An 18,483-nucleotide genomic window follows, 5' to 3' on the forward strand; every position below is an offset into this window, starting at 1 on the left:
CACCACAGCAATTCCCTCAACGCTGCCTTAACAGACTAAATGAAGACACTGGCTTGACAGGTAAGATAATTGTGTGCTACCCTCCAGCACATTCTTTTATCAGTTACACTTTGGGGAGAATGTGATAAGGTCACTGGTTTAGCAGAGCAAATCTACAGTATTCAGTCCTACTCTGAAATTCCAGCTCGGCCTGATACATGAAATACTCTCTGCACGCCATGCTAGTCTTCTCACTCCTGTTTTTACATCTCTGTACTCCTAATTTGGGGTCCTTCACTTTTGTGTTTTGGTGTTTCACTGCAAGCTGACTATAACAAACTTAGGAAGGGGAACAGAATCCACACTATGGGTCTTGTTAAGGACTCAAAGGACAAACAAAACATTTGAGCAGCCCAGTTTGCCATAACAAGTACTGATATGTCCCTATCCCCAAATGAATATTATTTTCCTAGTGTCAGATAAGATTATTTCAATTCTCAAGCCAGTTGTCTTCCTATTCTTAAAACAGGGAAAGCATCAGCTACCTGTCAGCTCTATTGATTTTACAGGTGGCCTCCAACAACCAAGCCATATAAACTGGCCAGTAGTTCAAGGCTACATAGTCCTTCATTAAGAAAATATCCTTGATTAGAGCCTGATCCAAAGTCAATTGGACCAGGCTTAAGTTACTTACAGAGGTATCATAAGCAATTCCCACTTTTTGTTTCCCCTTCTCTCTTTACAGAGACATTCAACCCTCTAAGAAATCCTACGTTCGTATCTATTTCCACCGCTCGCATCCAGGGTGAAAATTCAGGCAAATAAATAAATCTCAACCATGAGCTCTGCAGAGAAGATACCATCTCTTGCCATATGTCTTGACTTTGCACTGCTGAGTGTTCATTTCACACTGAGACTCAAGGCGTAGTCCAAACACTAAATAAAAGATTATTTCTTCACTTTCCATTTGCTCTTTTTATAGTGCTCCTCATGGTGCAGGCTCCTTGTAGCCTACATCCTTCAAGGGCTTCCTAATGGTTTCCTCACTGTACCGGTTGAGATGTTCTTCAGATACTCCTCTGGCTATTATACCTCCTCCGCAGCTCTAAAGAAGCAAAGTAATGAGGTCTTCAGGGATTCAAATTAAAAGGGATAGCCCCACCTGGAGGAGAGAAGGCTGAACGTTCCCAAGGCACACGGTTTCACTTCTGCTGGAGAGGTGCAAGAAAGATGCAGCACTCCATCAGAGTGCTGTGCCTGGCACCTCACGCCCTTGCTCCTGGAGTGAAGCACTTCAGGGACAAAGGTGCACAGTCAGGGAAGAAGGCGCAATAAATGAGACGCTGCCTCTCTCCCCTCACTTCTCTCCTTCTTCCTCTTCAAAAAATGCCACAGTGAGATGGCTTGTTTCTCTGAATATATCACTGCAGAGGACTGAAGAACATCTTGTTTTATAGGCACACATTCCCAAAAAAATGGACCTTCCTGATGCTCCAAAATTAAAACCTAGAGATGCTATGGCCACAACGTTCAGCTGACACCACTCTAGAAAGCAGGAGGAAAAGGAAGTGTCTTATAATTACAAGATTTATTTTACAGCTTGTTACGTGTTTTCAGTGCAAAGCTTTCATGCTTTATGTGTTGGCAGGAAGTTTGCTAGACAGCAGCGCTCAAATGTAGAGTCATCAAGCCACCAGCTGGCCCTGCTAGTAGCTTTTTTAGACTGCATTAGTGTCGACCATGCCTTTTAGATGAAGAGATATCCTGGGGAGTACATAATAGGGCAACCAAACATGATCAGCTCAGGGACTGTAGATGGGCTGTGAAGCTCTTCACCTCTGTATTACTGGTTCCCATTTAGCTTGGTGACAGAAAGTCACTGCCACCTAATGGCTATTCCATGTCTCATAGACAAGTTAATTTGCTTCTCTAGTTCACCACAGGCTGAAGCACAAGCAAAAAGAGCCACCACCACACGCACTGGCTGTGGTGCAGAACAGCCTACCATTCCCCATATACAGGTACCTTTTTGAAGGAACTCAATGGAGAGCCCCTAGGGATTTCTCTCTGCAGCTGCAGTCCATTTCCATCATGAAAAAGCTGGTTTAGGACATCACTTCCTATTATTTAAGGCACATAGTGTTACTGAATCATGAGAAAAGTCCAAAGACATGGGCTATTTCGTTGGTCTGAACTATCCAGAAACTGTGGGTTATTTTTTAAAAACACACGTACACATACACCCGCTCATTTTCTTTCCAGGATCCTTCAGCTGGGCAACTTCACTGTGAGATGCAGCTCATTTTGAAAACACCCACCCCACCATGAGAAGCAAACACAACAACCGCCAGGAAAAGCCTCCAAGGACCAAGAAACCATATCTGTGTAATGATGGCACAAGGTTACACCTTCCAAATATTTGCCCAGATACTGACAGCCCAATAACCAGGAGTTTGAATGAGGAGAACATCCTCATTCTGCTCTCAAAAGGAGGAAAGTTAATTAACCTCCCCAAATGGCTTCTCCCTGACAAAGCAATTCTGTAGCCAACAAAGTTAATTCAAGAATGGATTCCCACTGTCTCCGGAGACACCTTGAGCACAGATCCCTTCTCTCCTTGCTGTCTCCTATCCATTAAAAAACCAAACCTGTATCCACATTCACAGCAGTAACCTTTTGTCTTACAGAGGAAAATGACAAAAAAATGCCCTGCTCAGGATTTTCAAGAGTGGCCACTTGTGTGGAAATCTGCAAGATGACCAACCCATTGCAATCTTCTTACTACACTGACAACAACTCAGAAACCCATTGATGCCAGCCCTTAAACAAATTGCATGTTGTGCAATACCTCCTGACTGACAGCAGGATCAACAGAATGCCAGCAATAAGGAAGTGTCAACCAAAACATCCAGGTGCTACGATGAGAGGCACACGGGAAATGTCACAGGGTAGGCTGACTGGAGACTGAGCAGACAAATACTCAAGGAGGCAGAAGAATGTCAGAGAAATGCAACTCTCTACAGAATAAAATGGTTTGCTGAGAAAGCAATAGATAAGGAAATGGCACTGAGCAGGCTGCCTGCCTTCCTCCTCTGACCCAGTACAAGCAGGGGCAGAAATGGGAAGAAATACCCAAGTTTACATGTGCAAAGATGGCCAGAATAATCGAATGCAACAGACGTGAAATGAAGAAAGCTATCTCCCCTAATGTGCCTGACACCAGCCCTACAGACATCTGATGTCTTGGGGCTAACCATGACTACCACTAGCCTTGACATCAGTACACTGGCATTATCATCACAGGCAGAAAAAGGGCAGACATCCCAGGAAAGGGTCCTTCACTCAGGAGAAAGATCAAGTTACCCACCTGGTCCAGCCACCAGTGGTGAGATGAAGCAACCACTGGGATGGACATAAAGCCTGACCATAAGCAGTTTTATCCCCGTTACAGGCAGGGGCAGGAATGGAAAACTTAAGACATTTCTTTCTCGTGCCTGTTGCTGAGGAAGTTGTGTGTTGCTGTGAGTGCCATCAGGAAGGTGGGATTTTCATATCTCCTGGCTGAGGCGAGAATCAGAGAGAAGCAAACCGAATTCCCAGCTACTGCTTCCGGCCTCATGGGAAGTAGTAAAACACCCCCAATCTTCTGGCCATAAAAAGGTGCTGAGAAGTGAGGGACTGAGAGCATTAGCATCAAAAGTGGTCCATGAGGGACAGAAAAACAGAGTAAGATTGAAGAGAATTCCTTGGAGCTAAGCAGGAACCTGGCTAAAAGCCCCTGGGAACCCATTTCCTTCTCAATCTGCTTTGCATTTAATTGTTTCCTAATGACTATGTTCCTGTTTGGCCCCAACAGGCTCAGTGACTGGCGCTGCCACTGAGACTTCCCATCTCTCATCTGAGGCCATGAGTAATTTAGAGGCTCCAGTTTAATGGCTAATTGTGACTCCATGGAGAGCGAGTTAAGCATTATTTGCACTGGAGTAGCACCCACCAGTATGCTGAGTACAAGGAGGAGATGAACAGAAAAAGTGTTTTTCCACTCCCAGCTGCAAGTCTGTCCCAGACACACATGCAGTTACACCTCCCCACCAGGGACAGAGGCACAGCAGCTGCACCCAGACCCGCTGGCACTGACTGCAGTCCCAGGGTCACCAAATCCCTGCCTCACAAAATCTCTCCTCTAGGCACAGTACCAAAAGTGAGGCTGGAAATCAGTAACAAACTCATATACATGCTTAAAAGAAAATTCCAGACTCTCAGCATACAAAGAGGAGGTTAAGCTGGCCTCACTAGAAGGACAGAAAGCAAAGAAAGCACAATGCATGGCTAAGAGCACCAGAGATCTCTCCAGGACCGAGGCTAGCAGAAGCAACATCTGGTTAAGTATCCTTCACACACAACACTTACTTGGAAGGAGCATTCACATCCTCTTGGCCCCATCCAGTGACTAATCTTTAGTAACAACTCCAATGGGGCAACTTTTTACAGGTCATTCTGAGTTAGTTCAAGACCAGCAAAATGAGCTCCCACAGTGTTAAAAGACCTGCAAGATGGTAAAGACTTGGTTGCCATCCACTTAGAGCTGCACCAAGATAAAGAGTATATGGCATCTAACTGCCCAGGCCCAAAAAATTGCCCCATGCCAAACTGACGCTTTGCTAGCACAAGCTCCACAGGGATATTGCTGAGGAAGCCACAAGTGCTGTCCCAGGCTCACTGGTGGCCCTCCATAACACCTTCCAACAGCAGGACTGGTCTCCAGAGGCCAACAAGTTTTACAGACTCATGCTATACCCATACCTACTTCCTCCTGTCTCCCAGTCTCCCAGTTCATTCCCCTTCATACAGCCAAAGGCTTGTGCTGGCCATGCCACAGAGTCCTTGTGTCACGCTGACATGCTGTGCTTGCCACTGGCTCTGCCATGCGCAGAGGCTGACTCAGCTAGTCTTAGACGCCAAGCAGGGAGACCACAGCTCTGTGCAGCGCCAGCAAACAGGGCCCTTTCTGGCTGCTTGGGGCATGAATTGACAAACCATCAAAACCTGCATGACAGAGGTTAATGAAGCCACAAAAAGACATGGCAAAAGGTCAAGAATTTGCAAGGGCTGCTGCAAACTGCTGCCAAATGACAAGCTGTCCACAGCACTGATAACTCCATAACTTGGGTGTCGCTCAAGAAAGCTACAAGCAGCCCTTCTGCAAACGAGGTCTCAAAGGCATGTGGCAGAGACATGGGCAGATGGAAGGTGAAGCTCCAGACTCCGACACATCTATCTCCATTTATGCCAGGGCATCAGTGCCCCTCACCTGGGATGAGATGTTACAGCATAACAGCTTGGCATCTTTAGACAGGAAAGGACGAGAACAAGCCCAAGGAAGCCACTCTGCAAACTATGCCAAATACTCTAAGACTGTACTGATGATGTGGATTTTCTGCCAGGGCAATACTAAAGCATGCTGGAGTCCAATGCCACCGATTTCTACCTGGCTCACCACTGTTTCCAGCTTTAAAGACCCTCCAGTTTGAGAGTTCCTTGAGAGTACCACCCCATGCATTACAATCATATCAGTGGCCTAAATCCTACATGCACTAAGAAGAAAATTTAGGTTAAAGACCTTACTTCAAACATACTATGCAGACTGGCCTAATTTGGCACAAGCCGTTACTTCCCACTCCAAAGAGGCCTTCAGCTGGAATAGCTGGAGAGACCCTGCCTACATACACCACACACACACTAAAACTCAAGGTATTGCACCCACAGCTCAAAGTATTGTAGGGCTGTAGGCTAGAAAGGTGCACCACAAGACTGAGAGGAGCAATAGGGGTGCCTTAGCTTCCTTCTCACTATAAATGCTTTTTCTATTAATGTTCATTACTGATATCAAAACACAACAATGTGTTTTGCAATGAGATGTATATTTCTTTGCCCAATTCTTACTTCTTGAGAGATCTACAAGCTTGATTCATCCCTATCACTTCCCCTCCAACACACTTCTTTTACTTAAATCCATCAGCCTTCATGTCATGGCCATTACCAACCAATAAGCAGGGTAAAAAAACACTGCCAGGCCCCTCTCAGCAGCTGACCTCCACACAACCAGTCTGGACAGCACAGAACCAGTGACAGAGCCCAAATGCATCTTATCCCATACACCAAGCCCTTGAATCTCTAATGGACACACATGAGTACTGGTTGCATGTAGCTGCTCTTGACAAGGGACCTTCTCCACTGGGCCACACATGTCCTGCAAGAATCTTATCTAACATGCAGCACAGTTTGCTGTTAATGAATTGGTAGAAGGCATATTGAATTATTAATGGTTTGCTTTACAGCAATGGCTTTTTCAACACACCTGTGCCTTGCAGAGTTTCAAAGGAACACAGTCCAGTGCTATCACCTACCTGTGATTTGAGGAAGTCATACTCCTCTGATCCATATGGGACACTCCGAAGAGAGGTGAGGTAGTCATAAGTGATAACTGCCGTCTGCAAATGAAACCAGAAACATTTAGCAAGCTCTACAGTTATCAAAACAACAAAACTTCTGTTAAGGAGAACGTGTTAGCTTAGGCTCCAAAGTTTAGGCTCCACAGTGAAGTTAATGGTAACAGACTCATACGAAATTAAATGAAAAGTTTTTAATTTCAATGAACATTTATAGAAAGCAGTGCAGGGACCTCATTGACACGGAGCTATTAAAAATAAGCAACACTTGGCACCACTCCTATACTACCTTCTATTTGAGAAGCTCAAAGCATTTTCATCATCTCTGTACAGCGCCTTGCACAGCAGATTCCCATTCTCAGTCAGCCATCTGGGGCTTCCACAATAAGGGCTGCTGCTAGTAACAGCGATCGTGCAGACCCTGTTTGTGCCCCGAGAGTCATCCCACACTTCATCTTCACACCTCCAACCTGCCTAACCACATCAGTGCACACTGAGCTCAGTCTGGGTAGATGGCTCAGCAGGGAGCAGAGTGACTGAAGGCAAGCTCACCAATTAGCACAAGCAGCAGTATTTTTGGGGATATTCAACTGCACAAAGGACTAGAGGGCCAAAGGGTCAGATAGCCAATTTCAAAACAACAATATGGGTTATCCAGCTAAAGCTTGTTAGCTAGACATAGCCACAAACAATAGCTAAGTGCCTTAATGATTTCTGAAAATGGATCTAGGGTACTTTACAATTTTATCCTGTGACTGAAGTTCCTCTCTTTCCACAGTCAGAACACCAGCAAATGGAACAGAAACATACAGGTCATGTTTATTAATTTTACTTGGAAGGAGAGAAGGGAACATACATCTAAATGAGCCTGTTCACTAACTTGCTGTTTGAATTTCAACTGATAATTCGGATCTGAAGTCAGATTTCCTAAAATCCCTCTACTGAAGGGGTAGCATCCCATGCTGGGACAGGATACTAGCCCCACCTTTCACCGCAAGCATGCCTAGGAAGGGCATAAAGCAGAGCTGATGTATCGCGAAAGCCAGGGAGGCAAGGGGATCAAATCTGGTTTGAGACAAGGTCACTGGAACTGACAACAGGGAAAAAATCAAACGCTCAGAGTTGCATCCAAGAGGGAACCAAGCTGGGAATCAGTTACAGATACAGTCCTTCTTTGTGGAGGTTATGTTTCTCATGTTTCCCATCTTGCACATCAAATTTTTTTTCTCGCTTTTCAGGCTCTCTTGCCCCTGGTGAACTCAGGAACTGCACAGCTACACAGAGACCCATTCAGAAGAAAAATTTTTCAAAGCATCTTCACAACCTCAAAGAACAACTTTGAAATGGAGGGAGGTTTGAATCGGCCTTGCATGAAGGCTTGAGCTGGTTCTTATTTTATCTCTGGTCCATGAGGGTAATTATCACCTCCAACTTGAAAAGAAGCAGCTAACAGATTGGCCTGTATTACAGAGGAAGAGGGAATTAATTAAGCGGTTGCTAATTACATCGTAATCTTAAACACTAAATTAGTGTTATGATGATCCTGATAGGCAACTCTGACATTGCCAAATCCCTGCTAGTGTCTGAGATGTATTGTAGCTACTGCACAGAATGTTCCTTCCACATACCCAAAACAACTGGGATACCCTCAAAGAAACACAGCAAACGCACAACTGCTCTGCCAGGTTCCTAATTCTACCAGAACACAGAAACTGTCTGAAACATGATGCTGTCCATGCCACTGGCTTTGTTCTCATCCAAGACTAGTGCTGTCATTCACATTACAGTGTGAGACTGAATCTTGGAGACATAAAAAGACCTACAAGATTAACTAGTCCCCTCCCTTACAAATGCCAGATTACTTCTTTCACAGATCTTGTGCCAGTCCAGTGTTAAATGTCCCGAAGACTTGAGCTACACTTCGTATCAATGAATTCTCAATATTTTACACTCTTCCACCACTCCTAAAACTATCCTTAGATCTTACCAAGTCATGGAACAATGCTCCCTCTGAATACTTGTCTACCCACACATAAGCGAGAGACAGTTCCCTAAACTGAGGCTCAAGAAGAAATCTTCTGCTGGTGCACGTCAAAGTCTGCAAAGGACTACCAAACCAGTATGCTTAAAATACAAGCAGACTCAAATCCTTCTAATCAAACTCAGATGAAATCTGTCCAGAGCCATGTAGTTCTTGACCTCCATGTGTTCTTTTCTCTGGGCTTTTGTTTTGTTTTGCTCGCTACACCATAAGTTGTCTTAATTTCTTGTGTGTGCTGCTGCTGAACTTAGCTTTTAAGAATTACAGCCTCTTCATTACAGCATGCTCTTTCCTGGCTATGGTCCAATGATTGAATCAAGCATCCAGGTAAAAAGCCTGGGCAAGGCTAGATTGAAGGACAGACACTTTAGGTCCACCTAGATGCCACCAATATCCAAAGTTGCTTGTTTGCCACAGCATCAGCTTTCATTTACAAAAACAGCAAGTCTGAGAAGCTCAGCTTCTTAGAAATGAACATGTCTAATTGCTCTATTGGCTTCATCTGGTTCATAGCTAAGGAATAAGAGCAGTCTGGGCTGCCAGTGCTCAGATGAGAGCTGGCCTCTGACCTTCCAACAAGGAGCAGACCCCAATCTGGGAAGGCAGAGGTCACTGCTGCAGCAGGACTAAAGAATCTCTCAGAAGCAACCTAACCATACACAGTCCTATGTATTAGAGGGAACACAGAATTCAAAAAGAGACAGAAAATTCTTGTTTGAAAAGTACACAGACACACAGAGATAAACAAGTGCTGCCATCACCTACAGGAGACCAAGCATTGGTAGCTTGGTTTTGGAGGTCACTGCTTGCAACTATGGGTGCAGAACCCTCTAATGCATTTAAGAGCAGGGCTAGTGAAGTGCTTTACAGCCCACAACTTGTGACTTCCCTGAAGGCAGAGGATGCGAAAGTCAAGCATGTCTTCAGATTTGCCAGCATCTAGAGCAAGGAAAATCTCCTTTCCCCTACTTCCTATTCATCAGGAAAGTAATCTCTCACTGTCACTCAAAGCACAGCTTTGTCACTGCACTTCTCACTTATTGTCTTAAAACAGAAGATAGCCACAAAAACACTGGCTTCAAGAAAGACTGAGAAACACTGGTCAAGCAGGCAGAACTCAAGGGCAGACTGGAGAGCCCAAACACCCCGAATAGCAGATTCCCCTCCAGCCACAATAAGCTGTGCTCCCTCTCCATGCTTCAGTTTCCTGTGCAGCAAGAGGGAAACAGCTGCTCCCTGCCACCAGGCAGCACTGCCTTATGGTCAGTGACAGAGCTCGAAGCTTAGCACTTACTAGGTAAGAAAGAAAGACTAGAGTTTGTATTTCTGCCCTTACCCTTTCAAAATGAACACTCATTTTTCACAATAGTTCATGGTGTAGCTTGCACATATAAACAGCACGGCACCTGAGCCAGCCCACAGAGCTTGTTTCTTATTGCATCTGCCCTCAGGAGCTGACTCCCTGTAAAACCCATTAATGAAGTGCTTAGAAGTCATAGAATATGCAGACAGACAGCTGCTTACCACTGGGGGTCTGTAAATGATGGAGATTGTGGCCTGAAGTGACAGATGTATAATGCAAGTGAGGTATAGAGAGACTGATACCCCCTCCAGAGCCTCTGTCCTCCTTGTTCCTGGCTGTTTATGGATTCATCAGTGAATATCCTCAAGGATAAGGCAGAAACCTGTTTGGCTGGCAGTCTCGATTCTCAGGTTTTCTGGAGCAGTGATCAACGCAAGGGTGAATGATGCTAGGCAGATGAAGCATTTATTTTACGATTCTGGAAACTAATCCAATCTCAGAAGTACATCATCTCCCATCCTCACTTTATTCTTGCTTTGAGAATGGTCCTCAAAACACCTTCCCTCCTCCTCCCAAATCTCACATACTAAGGGTTACAGGGCAATGGCTACTGTAGCATATCAATACAACCATGATCCTTAAAACAAAATGTTCCAATGTAAAAAACGGTATATGTAGACAAGACAATTTGAACTAGGTCACTGTTAAAGGCAGCAGGACAGTGTACCTGGGTGACTGGTGGCTGATGATGTGGGCCCAGAGTGAGCCCTTGCTCTTAAAGGTCCTACCCTATTCAGGGAAGCAGTGACAGTTATCTGCAGCCCAGTATTTCTGGGTCTTTCCAAAATGTGCAAACGACAGCTCTGTTCCTTATATGCTTTCACCTCTTTTCTCCCCACTGTCAGAAACTTGAAGAGCTCCCTATTGACCTTCTGACTTCCAGAGCCAGCTGCCAACTGGAAATGCTGAGAGGGAATGCAAGAAATCCAAAGTTCTGGTGAAGTCCGGTTCCCTTACCCACCTAGAAATCTTCCTGCACATTACTAGGGTGACACTTACTGTGGCAATGGCTCGGCCCACACGAACAACTCCAAAATCATTGGGATCCACGAACTTGTTTCCATACAGATAGATGCCAGAAGCAGCTGCTGCCAATGAGGCCAGTTTCAAGGCCCTCCGTGCCATGGCTGATGAACCCTGCCGAGACACAAAACAGCAACTGTAACATCTGAGAAGGACGTAGTGATCTGATGCCTACAGCCCCAAGGGACCTGACAATCCAAGTTTTAATTGCTCCTTTGCTAATGATGTATCACTAGCACTGCCCCCAGCCAAGAGCTCAAGCAATCACACAGCAAACAAACATAAGCTGTTCTGCTGTGGTTCCATTGCTGTTCCTAATTCAACAGTGTCTATGGGTCACAAACCCAATAGTAACTCACCACTAGACCTTGTGCCCCCACAATATTTGTTTGTGGTCCCAAAGGCTTTACAAGGAAGTACAGGTGGACAGAAAGAAGGGAGTACAAGCTCACCAAAAGTCAATTCTGATCAGAGCAATAGGCCACCCCTTCAATGCAAATGTTTTGAAGACATCACAGGATAGGCAGATTGCAGGGGGATAACAGAAGATATAAAAAAGCAGGGTTTACAAAGAGCTCCTGCAACATCAAGAGCACCCAAAACTTGTTGGAAACTCTGCCAGACTAGTGAAAGTGTCTCACTGCTGATGAGTGGTAGGAGAAAAGGGGATGCATCCCTGGAGGCTGCATGCGACACCAGCATCTGGTGGCAGACAGCCACACACAGTGCAGGGGATGGGGGACCAGATCAGAGTGACCAAGCAAGGCTTGTTTTCTCATCATCACCATCCTGTCCAAGGGCCAAGCAGGGATTGCACTGGTAGAATGGACATCTGCAGGAATCAGCCGCCTAATCCTGGCTCTGTCACAGGACAAGCACAGGCCTGGGGTGAGACACTTCTCAGTTTTTCTCTGGGAGACAAGAGTGGGGAACAAATGCATTTCCCACACTAAGCACTCTGAGGCACTGCATTCCTTGCTTACCGTACATATAGTGTAAACATATAATTCAATACATGTGACATATATATATTACAATTCTTTATGTCACTTCAGAGGATTCAGACCTGAAAAAAAATACAATTTAGGTATATTTTTCTTTCCTTTCCCTTTGGCTGGTATTGTATAGAAAATATGATTGACCTTTTTTTCTGCTTACACCACAAATCAAGAGGCATGGTTCACCTACTCTGCAAGGTCTCAAAACCACCCTTGACAGTGTGGGCTTTTACCCCATCAAGATGGAGTCCACTAATCCTCCCACTCTTAGACATGATTGAGAAACTTTCCTACTTCTCACTGTGAAGCTTTAGCAGGGTCAGCCTTTTCTCTCGGAAGCCTTGTAACCAAAAAACACATGGAGTGACACAGGTCAAGCCTTTCCAAGTAGTTCACAAGAACACAATCGGCAAAATAGGCTAATATAACACAAGAGACCTCTGCACACGAACCTTAGCAAAACTTTATTATTTCCTTTTATTCCCTTATAAGCCCTTGGTAATTCTGAGGCAGAAAAGCTGAGACATTCAGTCAGCACCTGTCAGAGCTGCCTGCAGCATCCCAGCTCCTTTCCCTGTTGGAAGGGGTAGCTGACTGATCAGGACTCCTCTGAATCTGATATGATCAAACACAAGAGAAAATAAACCTGGCCCCCTGACTGCAGCCATATGAGCACACATTTCCCCAAAGCAAAGCTGCCCTCCTCCCCCTGCCTCAATGAAATTCTAGAAATTTGGGGGCTTCTTTCTGGAAGACTGATGTCTTTTGTACAGAAAACTCTTGTATCCTCTCTCACCTTCAAAAGACATTTTCTGCAACGCGTTTTAATTAAACCATTCCTGCTCCTTGTACATTTCTGTAAAATTTCATTTATTCGAAAGCGAAAGGTGCAGGCAGTGACTTTTTTTTAACACAGAAAATATGCCTCTCTCTTTCATTATTTTTTCCTTCACTTTCTTTATTACTAAAAGAACATTTGCTTGAAAGCAGGATGCAAGTCCATCTGTTCTTGCATCTTATTCCTACCTGCAGCTATAATCTGCAGTTCATGACATCACATCTATTGCCATACCCGCCAGCTGTACGTCACGAACAGAAGATGGGAACTTTAGGTAGCAAATAACCAGGCAGAGCAGTTGAGCTCTTTTAGCAACAAAGTTTTTTCACGCTTAATGTGTTGTACCAATAAAAAGGGGAAAATTAAAACCCCTTCAATATAAGGTGCAGAAATGGAATTGTCAGAAATCAATTGTATTACGAAGTTTTGCATAAGGTGTCAAGGAGCCTTTTCCATGTAAATGAGCCACCCTAGGGGTATCTTAAAGACCCTGTCAGCTGTGACACACAGCTCAGGATGTCACCGCCTCTCCTTAAGGCCTGCGTTGATGAATCACCTCCAGCTCTTCTTTGGCCGAGCTGAGCCGGCTGTTTCGCCTTTCACACGGCTTCGCACACGCAGGGCTCCCTCTCCTCCCGCCGGGCTGCTCCCACTCCTGCTCGGGGGAGCCGGGCCGGGCGCTCACCGGCTCCTCCCGGCGCCCAGGTGTGACAGCCTGGGGACCCAGGGCCGTCCCCGCAGCGAGCGCTGCCCACCCCCGCGGGCGGCGGGGACGACGCGGCCGGGGCCGCCACCAAGCCCCAGCTGGGCCGATCCGCCCCTCAGCGCCGCGGCCCGAGGGCTCCCCGTCAAGGACGCGAGAGGCCGGCTCCGGCTGCCTGCGATTCCCCCTCAGCCGTGCCGTAACGTGCCGTGCCCCCCGGCACAGCGCCCGCCCCCCCGGCTGCAGAGACACCCCCGAGCCCGCCGAGCCCTACGGCAACCAAGTCCCCGAGCCCGCGGCCTGCAACAGCTGCCTGGGCCCTGACCCCTCTGCCCGGCGGCGCCGAGGGGCCGCACCGGGCCGCGGCGCCCGAGGCCGCGGCGAGGGGTGAGAGGGCAGCGAGGGGCCGGGTCCCCGCCCGCCGGACCCTGCGGCACCACGCCGAGCCCGCAGCCGGCGCATGGAGCCGGCACTTACCGCCTCGCCGGCGCGGCGGCGCTTCAACTCCCGCGCCCCAGCCGCCTCCCCCCGCTTCGCCGCGCACGTGGTACTGCCCTGCCCGCGTGGCGTGCTGGGACATGGAGTTTCCGGCCGCGGGCGCTGGGAGCGGCGGGGGCGCGGCGGGACTGCAAGGGGCGGCCCTTGGGCGAGCCCACCGGGGAGCGGCGGGGGGGCTGTCACCCCGCGCTGCCCTCACACCCCGGCGCCTGCCGCAGGGGTGCGCCCAGCTGCGAGGGAGGGGGTGCATGGGCAGCACCCCCCGGCCCGGGGTGCAACGGGGTCACACAATCTCCGCTTTAGCAGCGGGGCTTCCGACCTGGCCCCGGCTGCTGAGAAAAGCCATCTCCTGCACTCTTAAAAAAATCTCCAAAAAATACTTCAGTAGGCTTTTGGTGTTTTGTCACTGGAAGTCCTGCAGCTGGGAGAAGGGATGTATATATGTATCCGTATATACATAGATATGTACCAAAAACCATGGGAGAAGGTAGAAACACCACACGCGGATGCCAGGGTGCTCCTTTCCTACATCTATGCAGGTGCTGGACGGGCACTGATGCGCTTTCATTGACTAAAAATCAGAACCGCTCCTTAGCGAAGGGTGCGGATTTGCCCAGGGTGCTGTGCGAGTCTGGCTGTCGTGACACATCAGGGTCAGGTGTGAGCACCGGCACCTACAGCTGTAGCACGTGGGCTGGCAACGCCGTGTCTGCTCTCACCGCTTGTCCTGCTGCTGTTAAACACAAAACAATGTCGTCCATCGAGCGGTCAGATCCTTAAGCAGCATAAATTGATAGCGTAAACTATGCAGCTATACTTAGCTTTTGTCATTCAGGGAAATGCACACATGGCTGCCTAACATCAGCTTACATTTAAGGGTATAATTCCAAAGGCCAAAGAGATGTGCATCATAAATATCTCAGAAACTGCTGTTCTCTGTCCAAGAGAGTGAACCAGCAAAACAACTGTGTTCATCAAGAATAAAAGAGCTGTTGGCGACAAGAAAAATAATTGCAGAATGAAACAAAAAAACACCTTCTCTGCAGCTAACCTTTAGCTCCTTACTATAAGAAATGAAAACGGTAATAAATTTTATTGTATTCAAGGTTCAATGCAAAACCAATCTTTTCACCAAAGTCTTCTGACAATAAAGATTACAATAAGAGAGAAAGAACCAAGCAGAGAATGAAAAACTATTGCTGAATTGTCATAAATAGTGTAAGAGAGACATATTCCCTGAGGCAAATACCTAGGTTGATAGTCACCCACTTAAAACCCAGCATTCCTGATTGAACTTTTCTCCCATTGTGAAAAGAAAGCAGCTCAACATTGTTTCCTGTCAATATCTTTCTGATAAAGAAAACATGCAATTCAATAACACCTAGGAACCTATCATGGAAAACTGGAAGTACTTGGGACAGAATTAAGGACACAGCCACCACAGTTAATCCTGAATACTATAAAAGGATGCCAGAGACCAAAACCAGAATGAGACCAAAAGGAACTTAGTAATTCTTTGAGAGTTACTGTTTCCAGCAGGATGCTGGAAAGACTGAAACAAATCCAGGAAAACATCACCACAAGAAATATCCATTCACATTTGCAGGGATACAGTTGCACGGAAAAAGGTAGAGATGGGGGGAAAAAGGGATCTAGAAACACTTGAAGCAAAAGGTCTCAGCTGCTAGAAGTAATAAACCAGGACATGGGGCTCAGGGAAAGGTCCTGATGACCAGACTGTCTTCCAGGATGAACAGGTTTTTCATCCAAACTCCTGTGGAAAATGTTGGACAGGTAACCTGTCCACCTTCTCCCCAACTGTGGGACAATAGTATATTAAAGATTTTCCTAAAAGATCAACATAATATTGGGAAACTTTGCTGGGTACCCCTTTTGTTTCCATCTGGCTTCGCTTCACTTTTGTTTTCCTCCCTTGTCCCCTGCAGCAGATATTAACATAAATACCTGCATAATGTGGGCTTCCTGCTAAATATTATCTCCAAGAAACAAAGCAGCTACAAATTATGAAGGGCAGAGTTAAGGGCGATTACCCTGCCAGCACACTGAGGGTACAGGGCTCACATGGCCAGTTGCTGCATCAGCCATATGATGGCAAAACTGCCTACAATCCCGTAAGTTTCTTTCTCTTCTTGGACAGATGGGAGCTTTTGAACTGATGGGGGGCAGTGAAGCATCCCAGCTCAGTCCTGGACCATTACCAGTTGTGTAGGAAAGACTATTTTTGGAAGGAAGCTTTACAGTTTAGAGGGTGATGTTAAAAGAGGAAGAAAATAAAAACTCAGGGAGATATGCACATGAAGTACTACTGAGAAAATGAGAGAGAAATGCGTGCAGTTTGCGTGAACGTGAAGTAACCGCTCTGAACCACAGAATAAATAAGAAATACAGGAAAAAGATCTACTACTCCTGTATTTACTACAGACTGTGGAAGTTTTGCTGTAGATTTTTGTGTTTGCAAATTCATGACCTCCACAGCTCAGGCTGATACTGAGCATAATAGCAGGGCATCCATTTAAAGCTACTGTGCTACTGCATATAATAATCCAAAATAGAGAATGTAACCTCAGCACAGCCACTGATTCCTGATCACAGCTCGCTGCTTCTACCCGGGATACTTAAGACTGCGGCCCAGGCTATCAATCCCCTGCTTTAATCTCTAGACAGCACATGTTGGCAAAGCTCCCAGCAAAGGGAGCAGGTCAGTATCTGATTTTTGCTGGCCTCTCCTGGAAAAGCTATGGGAGGTTGCATCACATTAATTCTGTTCCTCGCAGCTCTAAGTTAAACAGGCTGATGCTGGGTCTGCTGCGGAAGGGGGGGGAAGGAGGGGGGGAAAGAGGCTTTTGTAGTATAACAATGCCGTGTGCCTATGTGCAGTGGGCAATTATGTAACCAACGCTAGATCTTTCTATAATTGGAACAAGCACCTAGTTAGAGTGATCAGAGCTCTTTTGTGTGAGGCTGCACCGGGGTAGGCAAGAAAAAACTTGGCTCAAAAGAAAGATGCTGGCTTGATTTCCCTTTCCCTTTCAACTGGTGAATAAATTCAATCTCAGATTGCCCCAAATTGCTGTGAAAGACGAAAATCGGAAAGTGTTTCCTTTTCATTCTTGTTGAAGACATTTGCATCCCAGGTGTGAATCTCACGAAATGCAGAAACAAACCCAAAGACTCAGGCCTCTCTGGCCCAAGCACCAGCGCGGGAAGAGCAGCCTGACTGCCTGAACAGAGGACAGAAGGTCAGTATCAGCCCTCCCCAATGAGAATCAAACTCTTTTAGGTTCACTTAGAAGAACATGGCAAGATATCTGGTGGGTCTCACTTATACCGGATATTCCTCATGTATGGGAGGAGACATGGGAAAAAGAGATCAAAACAGTCCCAGAAAGCAGGTCATCCTATGATTTTGTGGACTCAGGGAACCCAGTTTAACAAGGAAATATGAAAATATATAGGGAGAAAATGCTACCAGTGCAGCAGGAAGAACAGCTTGACCCAGCAGGTCCTTCACTTTTCTGTTCTGTCCAGCCATTCTGTGGATGGTCGGCAACACAAATATTGAAGCAGATCCATCTTCTGCAGCTATAAACTAGTTCAACTATAAAAGTCACTGTAGCAATGCCAGTTCATACAAGTTGAAGGTCTGGCGGGTGGGATCTCTGCTGCTAGAGGTCTGTACTTCTGAAATTACTTCTGGTTAGTTCAGGTCACCAGAAGAAATATTACAAATACCTGTGTATAAGGATTGACAGTTGTGCAAATCAACATGGAAGACAGGAGGCAAAACAACCTACTTGGAGCTAATTCCAGAAGATAGCTTAACATCCTCCCACAGGTCTTCTGCTAGGCCAAACCCACCCAAGTTCTTGGTCCAACTTCAAACGGAGATTGGCAGGTTTTGCCTCTCAGCAATGGAAAGCTCAGAGTTGACTCTGGGAGCCATCAAATTTTAGAATAAGATCTTCTGACCAATCCTACTGTACAGAGCCAATATTTGGATAAGACATCTCTTGAAAGAAACATGCCCATTGCCCCAGGTCATTCAGTCTCTTCCAGTCAGTAGTGACCAATGTTTGAATGTGACAACAAAAAGTGATGTGCTGCTTGGAAAGCTGTGCTTTAGGTGAGCTGCAAAGTCCATTTCTACTAGTATTTTGTTCCTTTAAGGCCTCTGCTCAACCTTGTTGCCCAATATCAGTTTGGACAAATGCACACTGCCTCCATAGTGCTCTCTTGTAATTTCTGTTGGCAAAAAAATTCCCCTTTGCTAAAGCTGTTGGTGACTACAGGATACTCCACTTCTTCTTGCAGGTCACGGAGAAGTGTCAGTAGGCCACCACATCCTGCGTGAAAATAAGTTTATCAAGCAGGAGTGGAATGTATCCAAAACCATGGCAAAACACCCTGGAATATGGAAAGTGTTACAGAAGTACAAAAGACCATTTTTGCCTATCTGAGAAAGTTGACTTCTCTACAAAGTACAACAAATAATAGAAATTAAACCAGCCTCCCTTTCAGTCTTTCCAGAGAATACAGATAGGGCTTGAAAAATTTAAAGATTTTTACAAAA

The 18,483-nt window shown here is 46.2% G+C and overlaps 1 protein-coding gene across 2 annotated transcripts in view; it reads right to left on the minus strand.

Annotated features, from left to right (window-relative positions):
• The window catches only part of ADCK1 (aarF domain containing kinase 1), a 78,272-nt gene extending 64,315 nt beyond the window's left edge, over window positions 1–13,957 (minus strand). For both annotated transcript variants that reach the window (XM_056346759.1, XM_056346758.1), the window contains exons 1-3: window positions 13,872–13,957; window positions 10,832–10,969; window positions 6,387–6,470 (exon numbers count right to left, since the gene is read on the minus strand). In XM_056346759.1, coding sequence (XP_056202734.1) covers window positions 6,387–6,470; window positions 10,832–10,957 — 210 coding nt within the window. In that variant the 5' untranslated portion in view covers window positions 10,958–10,969; window positions 13,872–13,957. The remainder of the gene's footprint in view (window positions 1–6,386; window positions 6,471–10,831; window positions 10,970–13,871) is intronic.
• Window positions 13,958–18,483: the final 4,526 nt, after the last annotated feature.

This window comes from Falco biarmicus, chromosome 7, assembly GCF_023638135.1.
Source record: "Falco biarmicus isolate bFalBia1 chromosome 7, bFalBia1.pri, whole genome shotgun sequence".
Classification (NCBI taxonomy): Eukaryota; Metazoa; Chordata; class Aves; order Falconiformes; family Falconidae; genus Falco; species Falco biarmicus.